Below are 21,138 nucleotides of genomic sequence, written 5' to 3' on the forward strand. Positions count from 1 at the left end.
ATTTGTGCTGTGAAAGAGAGAGAGAGGTTGAGGGTGATCCGAAAAAGGTGTTGAGGGAAGGTGGGACAGGGAGAAAAGAAGGAAGAGGTTAACGAAGACGTGAAGTAATATTTTTCGCCGCGTACCAGCCACGTGTCATGGCGCGAGAGGCACAGGTGTGTTGTGGTTATGGAATTCCCCACATGTTAGGGTCACCACCCCCACTGCACCTTCTGGAACAATGCACTTTCCACAACATTCTACGCTCCTATCCTATGCCAAGCTTATCATTCCAAATCATTTTCTTCTATTTTCTAAATAAATAATACTCATCCAATCTCCTTCGCATTCATCTGCTAAATTTGGCTCAATACTAATTTTGGGAATCGGACATTGATTTTTGAATCTGGTGGTGAATTGCATTGTGTTTGTGTTTGTGTTTGTGTTGTGTTTGTGTTATTGCTGCATTGAGGATAGGATAGGATAGGATAAAAGCAGGGAAGAAGATTAGGAAGCATTGGCAATGGCAATGGCTTTCAGGGGAAACCAGGCCTCCACCTTCATCTTGACTTCCGGAGCCAGCGGCAGAATCCGCGCCCTCTTTTCCCTGCGAGCCCTCAAGGCCCTTCTTTCCTTCTTCAACGCTGTCCTTTTGCTCCTACTCTTTCCCTTCCGCAAAGGGACTCTTCTCTCCTCCCGATTCGCCTGGAAGAGCACCGCCGCTTCTACCACCACGGCCAGGAGGGCCCTGGCCATTCGGAGAGTCATGGAGGACGCCGACGCAGACGCAGACTCACCCACCCATCCCACCTCTTTGAGGGACTACCGCCTCATCGTTTCCTCCAGGGGTGACACCATTTTCACCCAGTCTTGGATTCCCCACTCCCCCAACAATAACATCAGGTTACTCTTTCTCCTCTCCTCTGTTAATTCATTGTTAACCATCTTCAACTCTAAATTTTCCTTTTCCATTCCATTCCAACCTCTTCATTATGCAGGGGACTTGTTTTTCTTATGCACGGACTTAATGAACACAGGTTTCTAATCCTAATTCTGTTTTCCTTCCCTGCATCTTACCTCCCCTTTATTTCTTATTAATTACTCATCATCACCATTATTATTCTCCCACAGTGGCAGATACACCAACTTTGCCAAGCACCTCAATGCTAATGGTTTCAAGGTTTACGCCATGGATTGGCTTGGTAAGACTTCGCTACAATTTTCATTACAAATCTATTTTCCGACATTTTAGTCCCTTGTACCACTAACATTTGATTGGAAAACTTTAAAACACCATTCCAAAAACTTGATTCTATGCGCGACAAATTGTTTGTGTGGATGTTTCTAATTCAGGCTGAACATCAACATTGCATTCCCTCTTCTATCGTTGTTAACATTCACGTCCATTATGAACAGTCCCATTTCTCTCTCTTTTTTTTCCATTGCTCTTGTTGCCATGTTGCTCTATAATAGTGGCCGATTCAGTTCAGGGGTTGTATTTAAAAAATTGATGATAACTATTTTCGCACATGTTCCTTTTAATCGGCAGATGCATGGAAATAAAACGTGAGACGGAATGAAGTCTCCAGCTGATTAAAATGTCAAGTTTGTCTCTGATGTCTGCAAAATATGCATTTATAATTAACAATTTAACATTTCTGTAAATTCATAGGATTCTTATTCTTGTGTAGTTTTTAAGATGTCTCTTATGGGCTTGGAATATGGCCAAGTTCCCAACTACTTTTTTAAACGATTAATCAATACAAGTGCCTGATTTAAAAATTTGTTTGTTTGGTTCTTTCTGGGCCCTCGGAGGATAGGTTTCCTTTTCTTCGTTGTTAAATCAAGCATGTATGCGTTTCATGCATTACGTTGTAACTTGTTAGAATATCCAGTAGAGTGTATCTTTTTATTTGCTCAACTCTGATGTTTCTGTTCTGTTTACATGTAGGTCACGGTGGAAGTGATGGGTTACATGGTTATGTTCATTCTCTTGATGATGCTGTTTCTGACATGGTACGTTTCTAAACTGCATTCTACCAAAGTTTTGACAATGCATAGATAAGTGGTGCTGTGATTTATGTTTTGAGTATGCATGGTGATGGGTAGCAGTTTCCTGAGAGACGCGGTGGGTAGGTGTGATATTTGTAGAAATTTGTTTTCTGATTGGAAAATTCCTTTATACACCGATGAAGAATTTGATCATTTTGATAAACAGAAAACATTTTTGGAGAAGGTTCTAAATGAAAATCCTGGACTCCCATGTTTCTGCTTTGGACACTCGACAGGAGCAGCTATTACTCTTAAGGTAATACTTTTTTTGATAAAAGAAGATTTTTGCAGTTACTAGTAAGGGGAAAAGCTCAAGAAGTATAAATGATTTAGCTTTGTTATTTCTATCTAAATTTTAGGCTCTGCTTGACCCGAAGTTTGAAGCTCGCATAGCTGGTGCTGTATTGACATCCCCTGCAGTTGGTGTTGCCCCTTCACATCCGATTTTGCTGGTGAGCATGCCTATCTTGTTGACGCCTTCGTTTTATAGCTGAATGCATAAAACATGGAAGATTTGGCATATTCATCTTTGTGTCCTCTTCATTGCAGGCACTTGCTCCAATAGCTTCATTTTTGCTGCCAACATATCAATGTAGTTCTGCATACAAGAAGGGTTCGGTGGTGTCTAGAGACCCGGAGGCTCTAATTGCTAAATATTCGGATCCATTAGTATGTACTGGACCTCTTAGAGTACGAACTGGTTATGAGATTCTCAGAATTACAAGCTACTTGCAGAAAAATCTAAAAAAATTAAGAGTTCCATTTTTTGTTCTCCATGGTACTGCTGATTCTGTAACTGATCCCCTTGCTTCTCAAAAATTATATGTAGAAGCCTCTTCAACTGACAAAAATATTAAACTATACGACGGCTTCTTACATGACCTTCTTTTTGAACCAGAACGAGATGCCATCACACAAGATATAATTCAATGGCTGAACAGTAGAGTATGAGGTTAAATAAATAGTGGTGTGAGAGAAAATGTGAAGAAAACATTCAACCATTGAAAATTGAGGAAGCACCTTGTACTGAGTGGATAATTTCTGGTTCTTTGTAGAGGAAAGAAAATTGAAGCTGAAGCTACATAAATCCAAACATTCTTTTATGTTGAAATCCTAAAGCTATGAATCAGTTTCTTTTTTAGTTAGGATCAGATTTATTACTATTTTCTCGGATCCAATAGTCATCGTGGAGCACAGTGAGTAATGACCTTGAATTAGGCATAGGTTTTGGGTCATTTTTGTCCATAGAAAACTTCGTACCTTTTTCTTTTTCTTGTCCCAAGCATTTGTGCCCACCAGCAAGTGTGCCAGTGCACGAACGCTTTCAATTTCAACAATAAAGTTTTATCTCAAGAGGTCCATTTCCATTAAGATCCAAATTGTAGAAATATTATTTACCATTTCATTTTCTTCACTGTTTTTTATAATGATTCTTCTAGGTCTTTTCATTTTTGCAAGACTAGAGATCGTTAAATTTATCTTTTTCACCTGACTTTAGTAGTCCATGTAAATCATGTTGGTATTTCTACCCTAGTGTGGGGTGTATACAACTTTGGATAAACTCGATAAATGAATAAAAAATCGGATTAACATAGGTTGTAAATAAGTGTGAGCAAAATATTTGAGCACTTGTTTAATTTACTTGTTTAATTTATTTTTATTAAGTTGGAATATTTGACCAACAAAATTAGAATTAGATACTATTTTAGTTAGATACTATTTTAGAGATTAAAAAAATAATTATTAATATTTAAATTTTTATTATTGATAAATAATTTTTTATATTTAATAATATTAAGTTCAGATTTAGATATCAATTTTAAAATCTAAATAATTAAGAATTAAAACATATTAATTTAAAAATTATTTATCAATAAAAACTAATTTAGATAATTTAAAAATTATTTATCAATAAAAATTAATTTAGATATTAATAATTTTTTTAGTCTTAAAATAATATCTAATTTTGTTAATATAGCAACTAATTTTTTTATATTTAAAATTAATTTTTATTTAATAATTTTTTTTAAAAAAATATTCTAAATTATTATATTTTCAAAGTACATTAAACGTTTTTTTTTTTTTACTTCAGAACTATAAAACAAAAATATATATATATTCAAAATAAATATTTTAAAAAGAGTTATGAAGGTAAAAAGAAGAAAAATTCTTGAATTTCGAGAAAGAGTTAACTTTATATAATTACATTACATACATGATATTCTTATTTGGAAAGAGTTCATTACATATGTTTTGCTTCCGAAGTATTATTTCTTTTGATTGTGCTCGAGTAGTTTATACAGAGAGATTTAAAACAAGTTTGATCTCAAATTAAAGATTAAAAAATGAATATGAAATTTGAAGGATAAAAAAAACTTTATCCCAAAATTTGAAAGATTAAAATTATATTAAAGTTTAATGAAAAAGAGTTTGAATGAATATTTAAGAAAATGTAGTTGAATTGCATTAGTGTTTGTTTAAATATATGTTGTTGATTGGAAAGGTAGGGACAATAAGGAAGCATCTAAAAAAGATATGACTTAGTTTTTATAACTCTCATTACCAAATTAGGTCAAAAACCTTATTATGACTATTCCTGAACACTTGGTTAAGCCTATTTGAATATTATATGCTCCTGTCTTTAGTAGTAAATAATTAATTGTGCCACCTTCTAATTTAATGGTAAGATCTGATGTAGTTCATGACATTGAAGCTTCTCTTCCTCTACAAAAAATACTTCCCTCACTTTCTCCTACAAAATCATCATTTCCAAAACAACATTCTTCTTCACAAAGCTTCCAATGTTTTCTACAACTTTTCTCCAACAATGCATGTCCTTAAAACATAAATTAAGATAATGATCTGCATAATTTATTATTTAAATTTAAAATGCATGTTTCTTCTATACATATTCAATGCCAATTTCCTTACTGCAGTCAATTCTAATAGGACTAAATGAGATTGTTTGTGAGGATGAAGATATAAAAGAATATGAATGAAAGAAAGGAAACAAAGTGTTTTATATGTCCTAATATAAAGAGAGAAAGAGTTATGATCTGTTTACACAGATGTAAACATTAATCAAATTACATTCTATAATAGAATACAAATTTAATTAATCCAACACTTGGAATTTCACATTATAATGTATGCAAAATTTTAAATATTTAAAAATTTACTATGTAATTTAATTTTAATGTATGATGTGATATTTAAAAATATGTAAATGTATATTATTAGAGAATATATTTATAAAAACTTAAATTATGTCAATTATATATAAGATAATATCGTAGAATTAATAATTTGATTGATTACATTTTGTTTTTCATAAAAAGTTATTAAAGATATAATTAGTTAAACTAATTTTGAACCTAATGTATGTGAAGATTAAAGAGTAAAGAAATTTAGATTATGTTTGCAGTTAGGTTAGGATGAAAAGAAGATGAAGATGAAAAGGAAGATGAAGATGAAAAGGAAGAGGGTTGATGATAGATGAGAAAAAAAAAGGATACAAGAAGTGCAGAGAGTGAAAGAAATATGGATGGTTACAGTGTCAGTGGGTGAGGGAGGAGATGTTTCCGGTGGAAGCAGAAGCAGAAGCAGAAGAAGATGAAGAAGAGTTCTTATGGTTATGCATCCAAACTTTGAAAACCTGTCTACTCACTCCAATGCTTCTGCAGAACCTCTCAATCTCATCATCCAGATCCTTCCTCTGAAGCTTCCAACCAAGCTTCTCAGCAAACGCCAGCATCTTCTCCTTCTGATCTGCGCTGAACTTTGACCTGAACCGCTTCTTGCTCCCCCCCTCGCCGCCGTAATCCATCGCTCCAGGACTTTCCGGGCCTACCGGGTACTTCACTTTCCGGTGGAAATTGCGGTGGCAGCCGCAGGCCGCGCATTGCAGGCCCCCGCTGTCGAGCGTGAACTCCCCGCAGCCGTCGGTGGCGTAGCTTCCGAGGCTGGCTGCATGGTTTCTCAAGCACTCTCTGTAGACACTCTTCCACTTCTCTCCAGATCCTCCTTCCATTATTCTCTTGGTGGTTCTCTTGGTGGAAGTGCATAAACTATAACACCTTTCTTTGCCTTTCTTTGCCTTTGCAATGACTACTATGGTCATCCTTGGATACCTTATTTACAGTGTCTCCAATTCTATGGACACGTACTCACTATTGCAAACTTCCACACTATCTACATATATACTCATTTCATTTCAACACATCTTCTTAAGATATATACAATACTATATGGAGAGTTTAGATTAAAGTTAAGAGTGGTGAATATGATTTAAAATAGTTGATTTAAGAGATGTATTGTGTTGAGTAAATGGAGCAGTAATTTAGAGGGAGTGGAAGGGACATGAGCGTCTATGGAAGGAAATGAGAAAAGAGAAAAGAGAAAAGGTTGGGGACAGAGGGACCCTGAAACAGTATGGGCACTGTCCAATAATTGACTTTGGAATGCAGAATACAAAACCTTTGGGAATTTCATTATTTTCTTTACATAGCATAGCACCCCTTTTTGTACTTTTCTACTCGCACAAAACCATTCATTCATTCTCATCTTATATATAAACCAATTGTATCCATGTCAAACCATCTTCTTAATTGTCTTTTAAAACATTGAAAGAAAAAAAAGAATTGAAAATAGAAAAAAAAAAGATAATAATGAGTGGGTGGGAAATTGAGAGTTGATGTGTCGGAAAACAATAATGGTTGGTTGAGTATCTTTTGGGAACCATTTTGCTTTGCTTCCTTTTCTCCACTCAGTGTCCAGTCACTGTACACTGTCAATCCCATGCCCACAAACCCACACAGATACCACTTTAGTTTCCTACTTTGTTTCCCTTTTTTTTTCGTTAAGGCTGCAACAACCAAAATAACCTCTTTTCATTAACATGCTTCCTCCCATTCTTCCCTCATCAACAACTTCTTCTTTATCTTCTCCTTAGATATGCCAAAACTTCACTTCATCTTCATCTTTTCTTTCCCACAATTCTCTTCAAATCCTACATTCATTCTCATTCAGGCCTTGTCTCTACAAAACAATCAACTTTCAGTTTTGGTTAACAGTTTAGTGTTGTTCAATCAGAATACAAAACTTACTTAAGCCACTTTGTGAACCACAATGCTTGTGCTATCTTCTTCATCACCTACTAATTAACCATTATCAGGTAATAACCATTTATCTTCTTAATTAATATCCCAGTAATCCATTTTTCTAATATTTTAGAGATTAAAATTACTTATTATTAAGAAGTGTATTTAAGTCTAGCTCAACTCATAAAATCGGTTTACAATGTGAGGTTTACACCCACTTATATATTATGAAATATCCTAATCTCTAGTCAATGTTGAATCTTCAACACATCCCTTCACACCGAGACTACCAACTCATGCGTTGAACTATATATTATGGATGGTTCAATAACAAACAATCACTAGGATACATTTGAAATGATTCTGATACCATATTAAAAAGTGAACTTTAAGTCTAATTAACTCAACCTCATAAAATCAACTTACAAGATGAGATCTGCACCCACTTATATACTATAAAATGTCTTAATCTCTAGTTGATATGAAATCTCCAACACTAATAATTCTAATAAAAAAATAGGAATTAAAATAATTGATTAAAATAATTTGTTAAATAGAAATTGGTGGTTAAAATAGATAGTTGGGAAATGATGTTTGAATATAATGTTGGGAAAATTAGGTAAGGTTGGAAATAAATAAAATTGGAAAAATGCAGTGCATGGAAGTGGAGTTAAATATAAAAATGGCACCTAAACATGATTTGTGATTCTACGAAAAAGTGTTGAATGAATAATTGAGATGAAAGAGGTTGTCACTTACATCATGTAACCGCTAGATCCAACAAAAAGATCACAGAATCATTTTAGTAATTAAAGTTTCTGCATCTTAAAGTGCACACCTTTTATTCCAATTATTTTCTTAAAACAATGCCACGCAACCTACTTCACCTCCATTTAAATCATTTTAAAAAAGCTTAATTCTGCTTGTTTAGTGTTGACTTCACATCATTAATAAAATCAAAATATATTAAGCAAGATAACCAAAATACTAAAAAATGTTTTAACTTATTTTTAATTTTAATAAATCGTAAACAATAACTTTATTGCTTTTAATGATGTTCTTATTTTTTAATGCACAAAGTTACTTTTAACATTGCATTTTAAATATATATAATTTATTTGGACGTTTATAATTTACTTTTAATATATTACTTTGATAATTATTTTCTTTTCAATTCATTAATTTTTTATTCTAATGAATAAGTGATCACTATTAGACATTTATTAATTAAATTTTTGTTATTTATATTTACTCGATAAAGTAATGCAAACGTACTATTTTCAGGCTTTAATTTTATTCTAATTCTTTAATAAAGGGTTCACGTGTTAGATTGCGAGTCTTTTTTCTTTTGTTTTCCTTTTCTATTATTTCTTAAATTGTTGATTTTATACAATATCTGCAAATTATTGATTATTATTTAAAAACGATTATTCTTCTTACTATAATTTAACAATTTAATTTTTAATTTATATTAATATTGGCCTCTTTTAAAATTTATTTGTATTTTTGATCTTCTGTATTTATTGTATCTGGATCAGCTGATCCTAAACTTAACACATTAATTTAAAGTGCAGTCAATAAGTAATTTAATCAATTAAAATATAAAGAGCAAAAGAAGAAATGTGTAAATTTGAGAATTATATCAAAATTAAAGATTTTTGGAAAAAAATATAAAATAGTACAAAAAAATAAAATAAAAATAAGTCAAATCACTTATTGAAAATAAAAGATTAATTGTTATTTTATTCACTTGTTATTTGATTTAAACACAAATATCTATGAATGTAGTATTTGGTGATCCAATGAAGTTAGAAGCATAAATGTAGGACTAAATAAAATAATGTATTCACACCCATAATGAAATAATAATGCTTAAACAAATGAACTTATGGAAAGAAATTTATTTTTTTTAATGGCTAAACTACTGTGAGTGAGTAAACTCGTTATTACCAATAATTTAATATATATTACAAAAAAATATTATTATTTTTTAATATTTATCAGTCAATAAATTAATTAGTTTCAAAGTTGTAAAATTACAGCCAGCTGTCAATTTATACATGCTATGGTTGGTCAAATCACTTTTCCATTATTATATATTTATCATGAATCCATTATTATTCAACGGAATTGACGTTTAGATCGTGATTAAGAACATATTAGTTAATATTTTCATACGACTTAGACTAGTTAATCATCTTCAGGTCTTACAGTCTTTTGAACATATCGGTTGGTCTAAACCGGATACCAAAACATCTGGGTTTCGACCGATACCGACCGATACAAGTTTAAAAAAATATTTATAGAAAAACTTTATATTCCAAATACATGATCGCACGGGTAGAATGAGTAATTTTAAATGTTACCTGGGCCAACTGTTTCAGTCAACTCGGCCTAAGATGAATCATTAAAAGAAAGCCCAATATATATTTTCATTTATCTGGGCCTTACTACAGGCTTCATGATCTGACCCATCAAGTAATGCCCAAATTGGGTAAATCCTTTTTTTTATAAAAAAATGAGCGAAAGTTAATTTAAAGTGAATTTGTATTAAAACGAAACTTCATTCAAAGTATATTATAATTTTCGTTTTGTGAAATTCAAGATGAATTTATTTTTATTTATTTAAACAGAGAAATTTGCTTCAAAGTATTATTTTATTACATTTAAGCTTAAGAGCTCGATCTAAATGTGCGTGCAAAGTGCGGTTGAATTTATTATATCTATTTTTTTATGAATATTTTTTCTCTAGTATAAAAGTTTAAGTTGTGAGAGAATTAGGTTTGGTTTTCGAATAAAGTTTAAAGTACAAATTAAAATTTAAATGAACATATAAGCGTAAAGAATAAGAAGAATGTTTGGTATATTGATAAGTTAAAACAAATTTAATTTTGATATGTTATGCATAGTATTAAAAGGTTGAGTTGAGAAACGAAATAGATTTTAGACATTATAAGATTGTTGTGTCTTAGGAGTTTAATTATATTGGATAAATGTGAAAGTGAGTGAGAAGTAATCTAAGAAAGTGGCCCCTGTTGCTTCTTCAATCTCAATCTCATCTGTTAAACCAGAAGAAGATTCTGAGGTGAAGATAACAAAAAATGATGATTATTGGACCACTGTTTTGTTTGTTGATGAACCCAGAGAATTGTGCATTAAATGCAGGCTTCCTTCGAATTCACTGTACGGAAAGGCACTTGAATGAGTAGGTCCACTTCACCATCATCATTTCACTCTGCATTCCTTTCACCACTGCAACCCCATTATCTTCTTCCTCTTCACATTTCTTTTCATTTTCTATTTTATCATCTTCATTCTCACTCATAAGTCCATAAGAATTTATCTCTTTTGAGATCAAAAGAATATAAATTTCTTGATATCAATTATTGGCCAGACATATTTTTCATTTTGTAGAAGGGAGCTTATTAAACTTTTATTCGCGATTTATAGAGTTAATTATCTAAGTTAAAATTATAAACATTGTTTAAATAAACCTGGTAAATGTTTATAGAATAAGAATTTTGTTCATGTGTTAAGTTAGATATAAAGTTAATCTGTAGAGTTATTTTTTTTTTATAAAAATTTATCTAAGAGGTTATACTGTCATATATAGTTTTATAAACTGATTCCTACACATGTCTAGATGATTCCTCTAAAGACTTTATCCAAGATTCCACTTTGGATTCCTCTAGTAGAACCTGCTTTCTTTCATACACTCAAATCTTAATATTTCAAATTGCTACAGTATATTTTTAAGGGTTAATTTGGTCTAAATTTAAAGATGGAAACAAATTGGCATTTAAGAGAAGTGATGTTTTGATATCAGAAGAAGCAGCAGAAGCAGATGTGATAAATATAACAGATAGAAAGCTTTGGGAGAGAGATGAGATTAATAGCCAACAAATATATAATAGGAAAGAATGGAGATTAAAAATCTGGTGGAGATGAAAATTTATAGTTATTAAATTTAAGACATACTAATACTATAGGCAATTGATCCCATTCATAACTGCTCTAATTATTTGTACCAAGAACATACTAGTAAATAATTAAAACTTCATAACTTCACATTTAAGTCTTCTTTATCCATTTCACTTTCCCTCTTTCAGCTATGGATTCACATTCAGCATCTGCATCAGCATCAGCATCAGCATCAGGACTGTGTATGTGAAGGGCTGATGAACTCCACACTTGATCGGATATCCTTGTTTCACGGCCCATGTCAATGTGATGCCAGGACAGTATCGGAGCACCAAACCTTTATCTATGGAAAGGTCTTTTTCTTCTTCTTCTTTTTTCATCTATCTTCCTTCTTTTCCCTTCCATTATCCCTATTAATTGCCCATTATTCATCTTCTTCTTCACTAAAGTTTTTTCTTATAAGCTCAATAATACCAAATACAAAGTATCAAGACATTTAAGTGAATTTCTTTATTTTGTTTTGTATCTTTATGTTTTGCACATTTTCTTTTGATAATAATGCTATCTAAAGGATGAGTAGGGTGTAATAAACCCTACTATAACTGCTTCATCCCTAGTTGAATTACACATCTATTAATATTTTCTAAACCCTAATTTAAACTAGTATGTAACAAAGGAAAGAAACATGATGCAGTTGCGCCGTTTATCTTTCTGAGTTGCGGTGTGCAGTTTGGAAAACAAAAACGTGAACTCTATCGCCAGATAACTTTTTAATGAAAAGGTACGTAGCATCGGATTACGCACAAGAAAAATTGTATTAGATTGGATTGTATTTAGAAGGACGAGGTGTTGAATATTTTCTATGTTACTAGTTTTGGCAATATATCATATATAGATGTGTGACTGCATTTCAGATATATCAAAACCTATAGTATACTATATATCTATGTTAACATAACCGAATGATAGGCTATGATTATGCATAAAGTTATTTATAAAGAAAAAAGAACTGTCATATACAGGTACATAATTCAAATAACAATTGGGGTACATTTATAATTAAGATTGGTGTTTTGGCCGATTGTACCTTCCTCTATTTATGGAAGTGTTTCATCATTGTATGTGTGTCTATATATATAAATATAGACCCCATTTTCAACCAAAAAAAATCTAATCTGACTTACAAATTTAAACGATGGTAGTTATTATCATTGTTACTACTACCTAAGTATGCAGAATTCCTCTAATAATAGAAAATGATGCTGACATTGAACACAAAACCTAAAACACTTCACTTTCGACACAGTGAAAGAAAGCTTTGGTCCCAATAATTGTTTTGCGATTACAGTAGAAAGTCATATTTGATTGTTGTTAATGTGTAGATGATGGAGTGAAGTGATGAAGCAGTGAGTTAATGTGAAGAAAGAAAGCAGCTGGTTATAGTTATAGAATGGGAATGGGAAAGGACCCCGGGTCAATTGACAGTGCAACCTCAGCAGTTGATAATAATTATATAGAGAAATTGCAGTGCAATTTTGTGAGTGAGGTAAAAGTGGAGAGGAGACTAAAACTGAGGGAAGCAATTACAACGATGCATAGACGAGAGAGAAGAAGCACATGGTCCAAGATAAAAAGCTAGCAGCTGAGGAAACTAAAGAAATACGGCACTTTAAGCTGCTGATATCTTTGGCCTTTCTACGGCTTTTTGTATTGGTTCTCGCAATGAAAGATGATAAGAGGACCACAGAGGAAAGAAGAACACAATGATAATAATAATAAAAATAGATTTTTACATCACAAGTAATTCGTTTGTAACCCCAAAAGCTTAGAATGGTCTCTGCATATTTGGAAAGATGCTGCTTCTCTCTGCGCCCCACTTCTGTCATGGCCCTGATTCAGATGCAAGAGACGTTAAGGTGGTCATCATGAATAGAGTTTGTTTGTGTCTGAATGCTTTGAGAGGCTTGACAGGGACGACTGAGTCTGCCACTGTCATTAACCCCTCACCCAGTGGCACTGAAAAACATGCTGCTTTTTATTCACATTTATAAGTCGCCAGAATAGCAGTCCAAGAGGAAGGACTCTTCTATCTGGATTCCCTTTTCTCTCTCTCTCTCTCACTTCTCACTCACCACTGTGTATTCATTTCCTTTTTGAATTTCCTTTTTCTAACTTTATTTTCTTCAGTACAATCCTTTAATGCTTGTTAAGGACTCCGTTTTCTGCCCTACACGACCAACAAAGATCTACACATAGTCCAAACACATAATCCAAAACAACCAAAACTAAAGGGTGAGGAATTCAGTGCTTCTCTGACTCTCATTCATTGCAATGCACCAGAGAAAAACCTAACGAGAATGAAATCAATATATATATATATATACAAGTACCACTGTACACATACCGCCACATCATCACACCCTCCACCCTATTATACCACTCCAATATTATACCTGGAAGCTGCTAATTAATTAAACAACCCAACACTTAACCATACACACTTGCATCCACCAAAAACCTACTCATCATATACATATACATGTTACGTCTGCACTCTTAATTACTGCACAAATAAAATGGCACAAAATGCGAATAATTTACATTACTAAGAACATACGTTTTTCCACCACCAAATCCCACGTACATAACCTCATCACAAAGGATATTAATTAGGGTAGGAAAAACAAAGTAATAATGACAATAAGAAAAGGCAAAAGAAGAAATAAGATGGGGTATGAAGAATGTAGAGGAAAAGAGAGAGAGAGAGAGACTATGAGTTAATGGGTTTGACACGATGTTTTCCAAGTCGGCCACCGTCTGTTGTTATGTAGCTGAAGACGAAAGAGGTCTGGTCGGGAGGAGCAGCACACGTTATGGTTGGCGATTGGAAATGGTGCTTGCAAGCAAGGCAAGTGATTTGAAGCATGGTGGAATTGATCTGTTTGATTGCATGGTCCTTCAAGGCACAGGCTTTGTCCAGTTCCTCTAGCGCTTGTTGTCTTATCCTTTTGGCATTAGTGAACTCCAGTTCCGCCAGCTCCATCTGCCTCGTCGCTTGCTTCCTCGCCTCCTCCGCATACGCTTTTTCCGCCACCGCTATTCTCAGCTGCTCCCGTGCCTCATCTTTAACCCTTTCTCCCAACGACTTCTCCCTCGTGTTGCTTATTTCCAATGACCCTATGGATAGCTGCAACTCTGCAGTAGGAGTGGCTGAAGAGAGCTGAAGCTCAAGGTTGGGTTGGAGTTTGTTCACTTTGTTGTCGTTGTTGGTGAATAAGGCAGGTTCCACCACTGTTACGATGGGGTTTGGAATTATTACACCTGTGGTGAAATTGTTTTCGCTGGAAGGGCTTGAAGCTGTTTGAGACAAGCACACAGCAGGCTGTGTTTCTGGCCCCAAGCACCCCACGTTGCACGCGTCTTGGTGTTCGATAAAGCTCTCCACCCTACAAACAATATCGAGAGGTCACAAAGAATCATTCCGTACCTTTTGAAAAGCTCATCAGATCCTTCCATCAAAAATAAGGAAAAAAAAAAGTGGTTCATATAAAGGTGCTTGGAAAAGAAGTGAAGAGGTGGGGGAGAGGTTTCAGTTCCACTAAAAAAAGGACAACAAACTGATGTCATTTTGAGGTAGCTTCTTCCCAGCTGGTATACAATACAAAGGTTCTTGAAGAAACACAGTACAATGTCGCAAAGGTTGAATGAGAGAAGGTGTAAAAGGAATGGCGGAAGGTGTTGATGAGAAAATATATATATCTGTGAGCTTCGGGAACCGTGTGTTCCGAGCTGTCAATAAACAGCTAGGTTGAAGACATGTTTAAGGTTCCATCAGTCAAATACTAATAAACTTGAATTTATATATTTATTTATGATTCTCCGTTTGGTTCCCCCATGGATGGGTTATAAAGTCAAAAGGCGAATAAAATAAAATATGAGAGATGGAATAGAGAAGATTTGGATGAAGAGGGAAAGAAAAAGGTGGTGTTGAATATAGATATTATGCATAGATAGATAGATAGATACCTTGAGAAAACGCGGCCACAATCGCAAGAGTGGCCGCGGGTGCCACATGTTTTGAGATGTGCTTTGTAGTCAGACTGCACTGCGTAGCCTTTGGAGCATCTCTCGCAGACCCATTGCTTGTGACTGCTGTGTTTTCTTCTGAAATGCTTCTTTATGCCAACGAGATCACCCAGAGCATGGCACGGGTCATGGTGCAAGCAAGTGGGCTCCGGGCAAACGAAGACTCGCTTCTTCACCAGCGGAGTCTCCCTCTTCAGGAGCTTCCAGGGCACCTTGTGGCGGCGGCGGTGCATCTGAAGGTTCTGGTCCCTCTGGAATCCCTGGTTGCAGATCTCACAGACATAACGATCTGATTCAAGCAAGGTCTTGGGTGAGAGGGAGACGACTTCTGCATCTGGATCTGTTTGAATGAATGAATTAATAAGGAGTTTTGAAGAGCAATAGATATATGTGATGTGAGTGAATAAGAATAGATGAATTGTTTTGTACCTGGTGTTCCTGCAGGCCTTCTCTTCCTCTTATTTGTTGGAGTAGGAGGAGCATTCTGGGAGGAGGGAGAGAAGTTGTTGACTAAGGAGTCAATCCTTACTAGGGAGGCCATTTGTATGATAATAGGAAGATAGAATTAAGAGAAGAAGAAGGGTTAAGGGTTAAGGAGATGATGATGATGATGAAGAATAGATAGATAGAGAGATAGATACAGGTACCTAAGATAAAAGAGGAAGGAAAAAGCTTATTTATTTTTTCCTCTTTCGGTTACCACACTCACCTTTCTTTTAACTTGCTTTTAAACCTTTCAGCTTTTTCCAACACCTTTCTCTCTCTATCTCTGGGTTTCTCTCTTCCTCATCTTCAACAACAGAAACCTGATCCCACAATGGGCTCCAGAAGAAAAACATCCCCACAAACAAACAAAACCCCTCTCACCAATTTCATCACACAGTAAAATTTTGGTTGCTTTGCATGCATAAATAGAGGTGAAGCCCCCAAATACACACGTAAGCTTCCTATTTTTGTCACACTCATCTCAACATCCATCTCATTCTCACGCACTACTTAGTCTTTTCTTATCTTACATTACAACTAGTTCCTAAGAGAGAAGAGAGAGGTTATAGACCATTCTACCCACACACACCATTTCTAATTAATTTCACTTCAGCCAGCTTTTCTAAAAGCGATTATCAGGATGTGAAGTCACCCTCAAGGGCATTCCAGTCCATTTTTTCTCTCCAACCATCTTACTTAGTTAACACTTCCAAGTAAAAACTCCCAACACTGTGTTTTCTAGGTCAGCTTCGTAATTTTTACAATACTGTTCATAGGCCCCAACACAGATACTGTGCTGCATTAATCATCATTTTACCTCGACTTCAACAAGACACCCTTCCAAACCAAATATTAAAACATGTTTTCCCATAAATGAGGGTGAAGTGGTTGATATTGAAGTTTTTTCCGTCACCCATGTTATCTTGGACTGGTTTGATCTTGGAATGAATGAGTTTCTTGTCTTCCGAGTGATGAGTGAAATTCCTAATGAATTTTTGTTCTCTGACGTCTACTAGAATCACTAATATGTATGTATTCAATTTGATGTTACTATTGATCTTTTTATTTTACTTTAATTAGTAGTATCGGAATAGGTCGTAGGAGGTTTCATTTTGGTTAGTATTATTTATGTGGAAAGATACTCTTTACTTCTCTTGCACTATATGAGGGTTGGATCATCCCTAAGTGAGACTTTTTAAAAAAAATGTTTTCGCATAAATGAATTTTTTGACAAAAAACGAATGAATAAACAAGAGATATTTCAGGGATACTTCAATCCTTATACAAAAGATCTGTATGAGGATCTAATCTTCTAAGCTCTTAATAAAAACTGAAAAACCTATAAATCAGCATGTGTAAATGATTGTTGAATTTAACAATCAACTATATTAAATCATACTAATTAATTGGCCTCACCACTTTGGAGTTGTTTTTCTATTATCACTATCAAGTGTTTCAGAATTTCTCTTTGTAGTTTGGTTTATAGATTGATTTCTACACAGAAGTTTTCAGTGGGGTAAGTTGCCCAATTTCTTGAGTTTTTTTTAGAAACGTGTCTTTTATCTCCTTTAGAGTTGGGGTGGAGAATTTTTATTTTCATTTTGTAAATATAAGAGTTGAAATATATCTAAAACCATTCATTTTTAATTTAATTTTATTGCATTTATTAATGCATGATCATTAAACTCTTATAATTATTGTATCACAAAATTAATTAATATTAATTAAGCACTACAAGAAAATCATGAAATAGAAACCAATTTGTAGAAACCAAAATAATTAGTTGCAATAGTAACTAAATTAGAGACTATTTTAGAAACTAAAAAGAAATTTGGTTTCTAATTAGTAACCAAGGTTTTTGCTACCAAATTTAGAAACTAAATAATTGGTAGTTAAAACCTTACTTGCTAAATACCAATTTAGAAACTATTTAACAATAATAATAGAAACTAATTTAGAAACCAATTTTTTTTTAGTTTATAGAATAGTCTCTATTTTAGATCCTATTGTAACTAATTATTTTGGTCTCTAAAAATTGGTTTCTATTTCATGATTTTGTAGTGTCATGTAATCTAATATTTATATATAATTTTAATTAATTAATTGGTATTAAGTGAAACTATTATCTAATGTAATGTTTATATACAGATTTAAACGATTTTTTTAATGTATACCTTTTAGTTACATCTTAACAATTATTAAAAGTCTTTTTCAACTTTCAAATATTTATTAGGTAAGAGAATTTTAAAGAGTATTAATTATATTTTTTATATTATTGTTATTTTTAATCCTCTCTTTGCATTTATGTAATTTATCATGATTTCTAATTACTTGTTATTAAAAAATGAAAAAGTGTGCAAAATTAATTTTTACAAAAAATATAGTTTACTTTTATTCATCAAATTAATAGATCTTTAAAAAAAATTAATTGGGTAAAAAAACAAAACACTTTTATTATTTGTTTATAATTGGGTAATTATGTAAACATTCTTCACATTATTATAAGTGTATAGGTATTCGTTTTAAAAATAATTATACTTGTAATAAAATACGTTAATAATATTTTTTCATGTGATGGCAGATGATTGTTGTTACTTGAGGTGTCAGCTTAGCTGAGATGTCAAGTTGCATAGTGATGCCTAACACGAAAACTTTATAAAAAAAAAAATACGTTAAAAAAGTTATACTTAATAGTTCATTTTAAAGTTTTAAATAATATATATGGTCAGGATTTTTTACAATTCTTAAATAAATATTGAAAAAAGTATAATTAATGCAGCAATAATTAGAGTTACCCACAAACACTAAATAATTGAGCGTGTGATTAAAAATTATGGTCATGAACTAATTTTAAAATCTTAGTTAAGTTAAAAAATTCACGTAATTTTTTATTAATTACATTATAATTTTTATGGCTTAATGTATAATATTCGTCGTATAAAAAATATCAGTTTTTTTCTTTAATAAAATAAAATATAGTTCGTCTACATCACTCTTCACAAATGATAAAATAAACTAATATAAAATATCTATATCACAATTTACAATGTTAAAAATAATATAAGAAATTGAAACGGTAAAAGAATATAAGAAATATATATATATATATAAATTTGATAGAATCGTGTAAATAATAATAAATTTGAAATCATGATAAAAATAGAAAATAAATAGTACAAAAAATAAAATTAATATTTTTTAAAATATATGTCATTCTCTCACCATAATAAAATTGTATTGAACACCAAAATTAAAAAGCACAAAGTAATAAACACGGCCAAATAAGAACAAGAAAAAAAACATAAAATCGATGCATAGCATGTACTACAACATCGATTATTATAAAAAAAAACAAAGTTAACATCGATTAACACTTAAAAAAACTCATAATCAATGTTGTTTTCTTCTGAAATGACATGCATAAATCGATTCTTTTTTGTGTAAACTTGTATGCATCTATACACACAAAATTCTCAAAACCACCATGCATAGAACACCTTTCCTCATGAATCTTTACTATTGTGTGTGAAGTTGATGGTAAAAGGTCACAATACTTCAACAAAATAATTGAGGATAACAAAATAAATGATACAAACTCAAGTGACTTTCTCTACAAATCTTCAGCAGCGAGAATAGATAATAAAACACTTTCAATACATTTATGCATTCTCAAATCCACACAAATGAGTGGATACAAACATAAACAATCAGCGCATATCCGTTTTCGCCTATAGTAAATCATTCAAAACAAACTAATGTTAATGATTGTTAAAATGTATAAAAAGACACACTAAAAAACTGAAATTAAATCACTTTTTTTAGTGATGAGAATCACAATTAAAAAGTCTAACACCATAGAATCCAAGAAGATATATGGAAGAAAGGGGAGGAATAACAAAAAAAAAAAAATAATTAAAATATGAAAGAAATAAAGAAGGAAGTTATTGATAGAATAGAGAAATGGAGGAAGGCATGAATAATGGTACCTGTGAGTGTGTTTAATAATTTGATGAAGGTCCCATTCACTATTGGGCGATGCCTATTTGTCCTTTATGTATTTGTTTGTATTTGTAGGCCTGTATTGTACTTGTAGCATGCAGACATAACCAAAATACACTCTCTCTCCCATTATGGAATTCTTCAATCTTACTTCTTATCATACAATACAACTATCAATGACCAGAAAATATTTCTACAGAAGTTTCTTATGTTTTTCCTCAACAATAAGTTAAAGACATACATGGTTGAGATTTGGACAAGGTTTCAGTAGCACCGTTGAGAAAATTAGGGCATTGTTCTCGGTCACTAAAGATTGTTTTTAATGCGCAAATTATGGATGACTAGGAGTTTATGCAGTCTAAGTTATATTTGTTGTCTTTTTTTTTTATGTAATGAATGAGTACTTATTTCCTTTTATAAATGAGAATATTTATAATATACATTTTTCTTTAGAATAGGATTAGAATCGAGAGAACGATTCGGTTATTTCTCGGTTGGTCGGTCCATACCTCACTCTTTTATCGGACAAACTTTTGTTACTTTCGCTCTCCCACTCTTCTTTCTTGTTAGCTTCGGACTCGGATGACACCTGCAAAAGGTACTCCGACGCTCAAGTTAGACTTTGACTCTCGACACTCAGTATTTAGGATTATATGATTGCGTATTTGATCCTTTGAAATCTATGCTAAGTTATATCATTATTGTGGCCTCGTTGCGGTTAATGGGCCTAGTAAAAGGTGATTAACAAACGTTGGGTTATTAATCACTTTCGTTGTCATCATGTTGACCGGTTCAAAACAGATCTGGATCGAGTACCAAGTTAGAGTCTTAGTCTTGTGAATGCTACCCTTACAATTTTCATATATTTTCACTGATTCTTCAATTGTCTTCAAGGTGGTTTTATGGTTTTCTAGTACCTTTGTTTTGGCTTCCAAAGCCAATATTTATTGTTCATCAACACATCACCTACTAATTTTTTATAAAGTTTGCCTATATATATCTTCCGAATTTTGGATAAATTATTTTATGGATGCAATGTTAATTGTGGAGGTAATCCTGAAATATTTTAATTTATTAAATTTTGAATATAAAATATGGTATTTAGTCCGTTAACTTAGACAATAATTGAATTCCTCATTGCTTAAGTTATGAATGTTTAGACCTCACTTTGGGGATTTTAAGTTTAGTAAAAAGGGAATTCCTTAAGTAAGGTGGGATTATGACTAAGAACTTCAATTTTCAGAAACATAATTTAAAGGCTTTATACGATGATTTAAACAAAGTTAAAAGAGATCATCCACCAACATCGTTTCCTTTTTATTTTTATGCAATAAATACTTAGGATGAGATAATATAATTTGTTTTATAAATATTTTTGAAGTATAAAAAAAGTATAGAATGTAGTTTTGGTTGGCATGTATAATTTAATATAATGAAGGTCATTTGATTTTGAAGAGAAGCATGTGAAGATTGGTGGTGATATGGGTTACATTATATGTAATATATTATTTGATAA

General features: G+C 32.6%; 3 protein-coding genes across 3 annotated transcripts; 1 reads left to right on the forward strand and 2 right to left on the reverse strand.

The window, feature by feature from the left end:
• Positions 1-228: 228 nt before the first annotated feature.
• Positions 229-3,441, forward strand: LOC137813067 (alpha/beta-Hydrolases superfamily protein). The gene is made up of 7 exons (XM_068615362.2): positions 229-882; positions 978-1,016; positions 1,111-1,181; positions 1,931-1,995; positions 2,198-2,287; positions 2,391-2,483; positions 2,581-3,441. The coding sequence occupies exons 1-7, from the start codon at positions 503-505 to the stop codon at positions 2,980-2,982; spliced, it is 1,140 nt and encodes a 379-aa protein (XP_068471463.1). The 5' UTR covers positions 229-502; the 3' UTR covers positions 2,983-3,441.
• Positions 3,442-5,495: 2,054 nt separating this feature from the next.
• Positions 5,496-6,373, reverse strand: LOC137809563 (zinc-finger homeodomain protein 11). Its single transcript, XM_068610666.2, has one exon. The coding sequence runs from the start codon at positions 6,149-6,151 to the stop codon at positions 5,588-5,590; it is 564 nt and encodes a 187-aa protein (XP_068466767.1). The 5' UTR covers positions 6,152-6,373; the 3' UTR covers positions 5,496-5,587.
• A 7,255-nt stretch (positions 6,374-13,628) lies between these two features.
• Positions 13,629-16,151, reverse strand: LOC137813069 (zinc finger protein SHOOT GRAVITROPISM 5). The gene is made up of 3 exons (XM_068615366.2): positions 15,567-16,151; positions 15,078-15,477; positions 13,629-14,497 (listed from the first exon to the last, which is right to left on the reverse strand). Exons 1-3 carry the CDS (start codon positions 15,676-15,678, stop codon positions 13,822-13,824), a joined length of 1,188 nt encoding a protein of 395 aa, XP_068471467.1. The 5' UTR covers positions 15,679-16,151; the 3' UTR covers positions 13,629-13,821.
• Positions 16,152-21,138: the final 4,987 nt, after the last annotated feature.

The sequence above is a fragment of the Phaseolus vulgaris genome, chromosome 2 (assembly GCF_051622355.1).
Source record: "Phaseolus vulgaris cultivar YP4 chromosome 2, ASM5162235v1, whole genome shotgun sequence".
In the NCBI taxonomy this organism is placed as follows: Eukaryota; Viridiplantae; Streptophyta; class Magnoliopsida; order Fabales; family Fabaceae; genus Phaseolus; species Phaseolus vulgaris.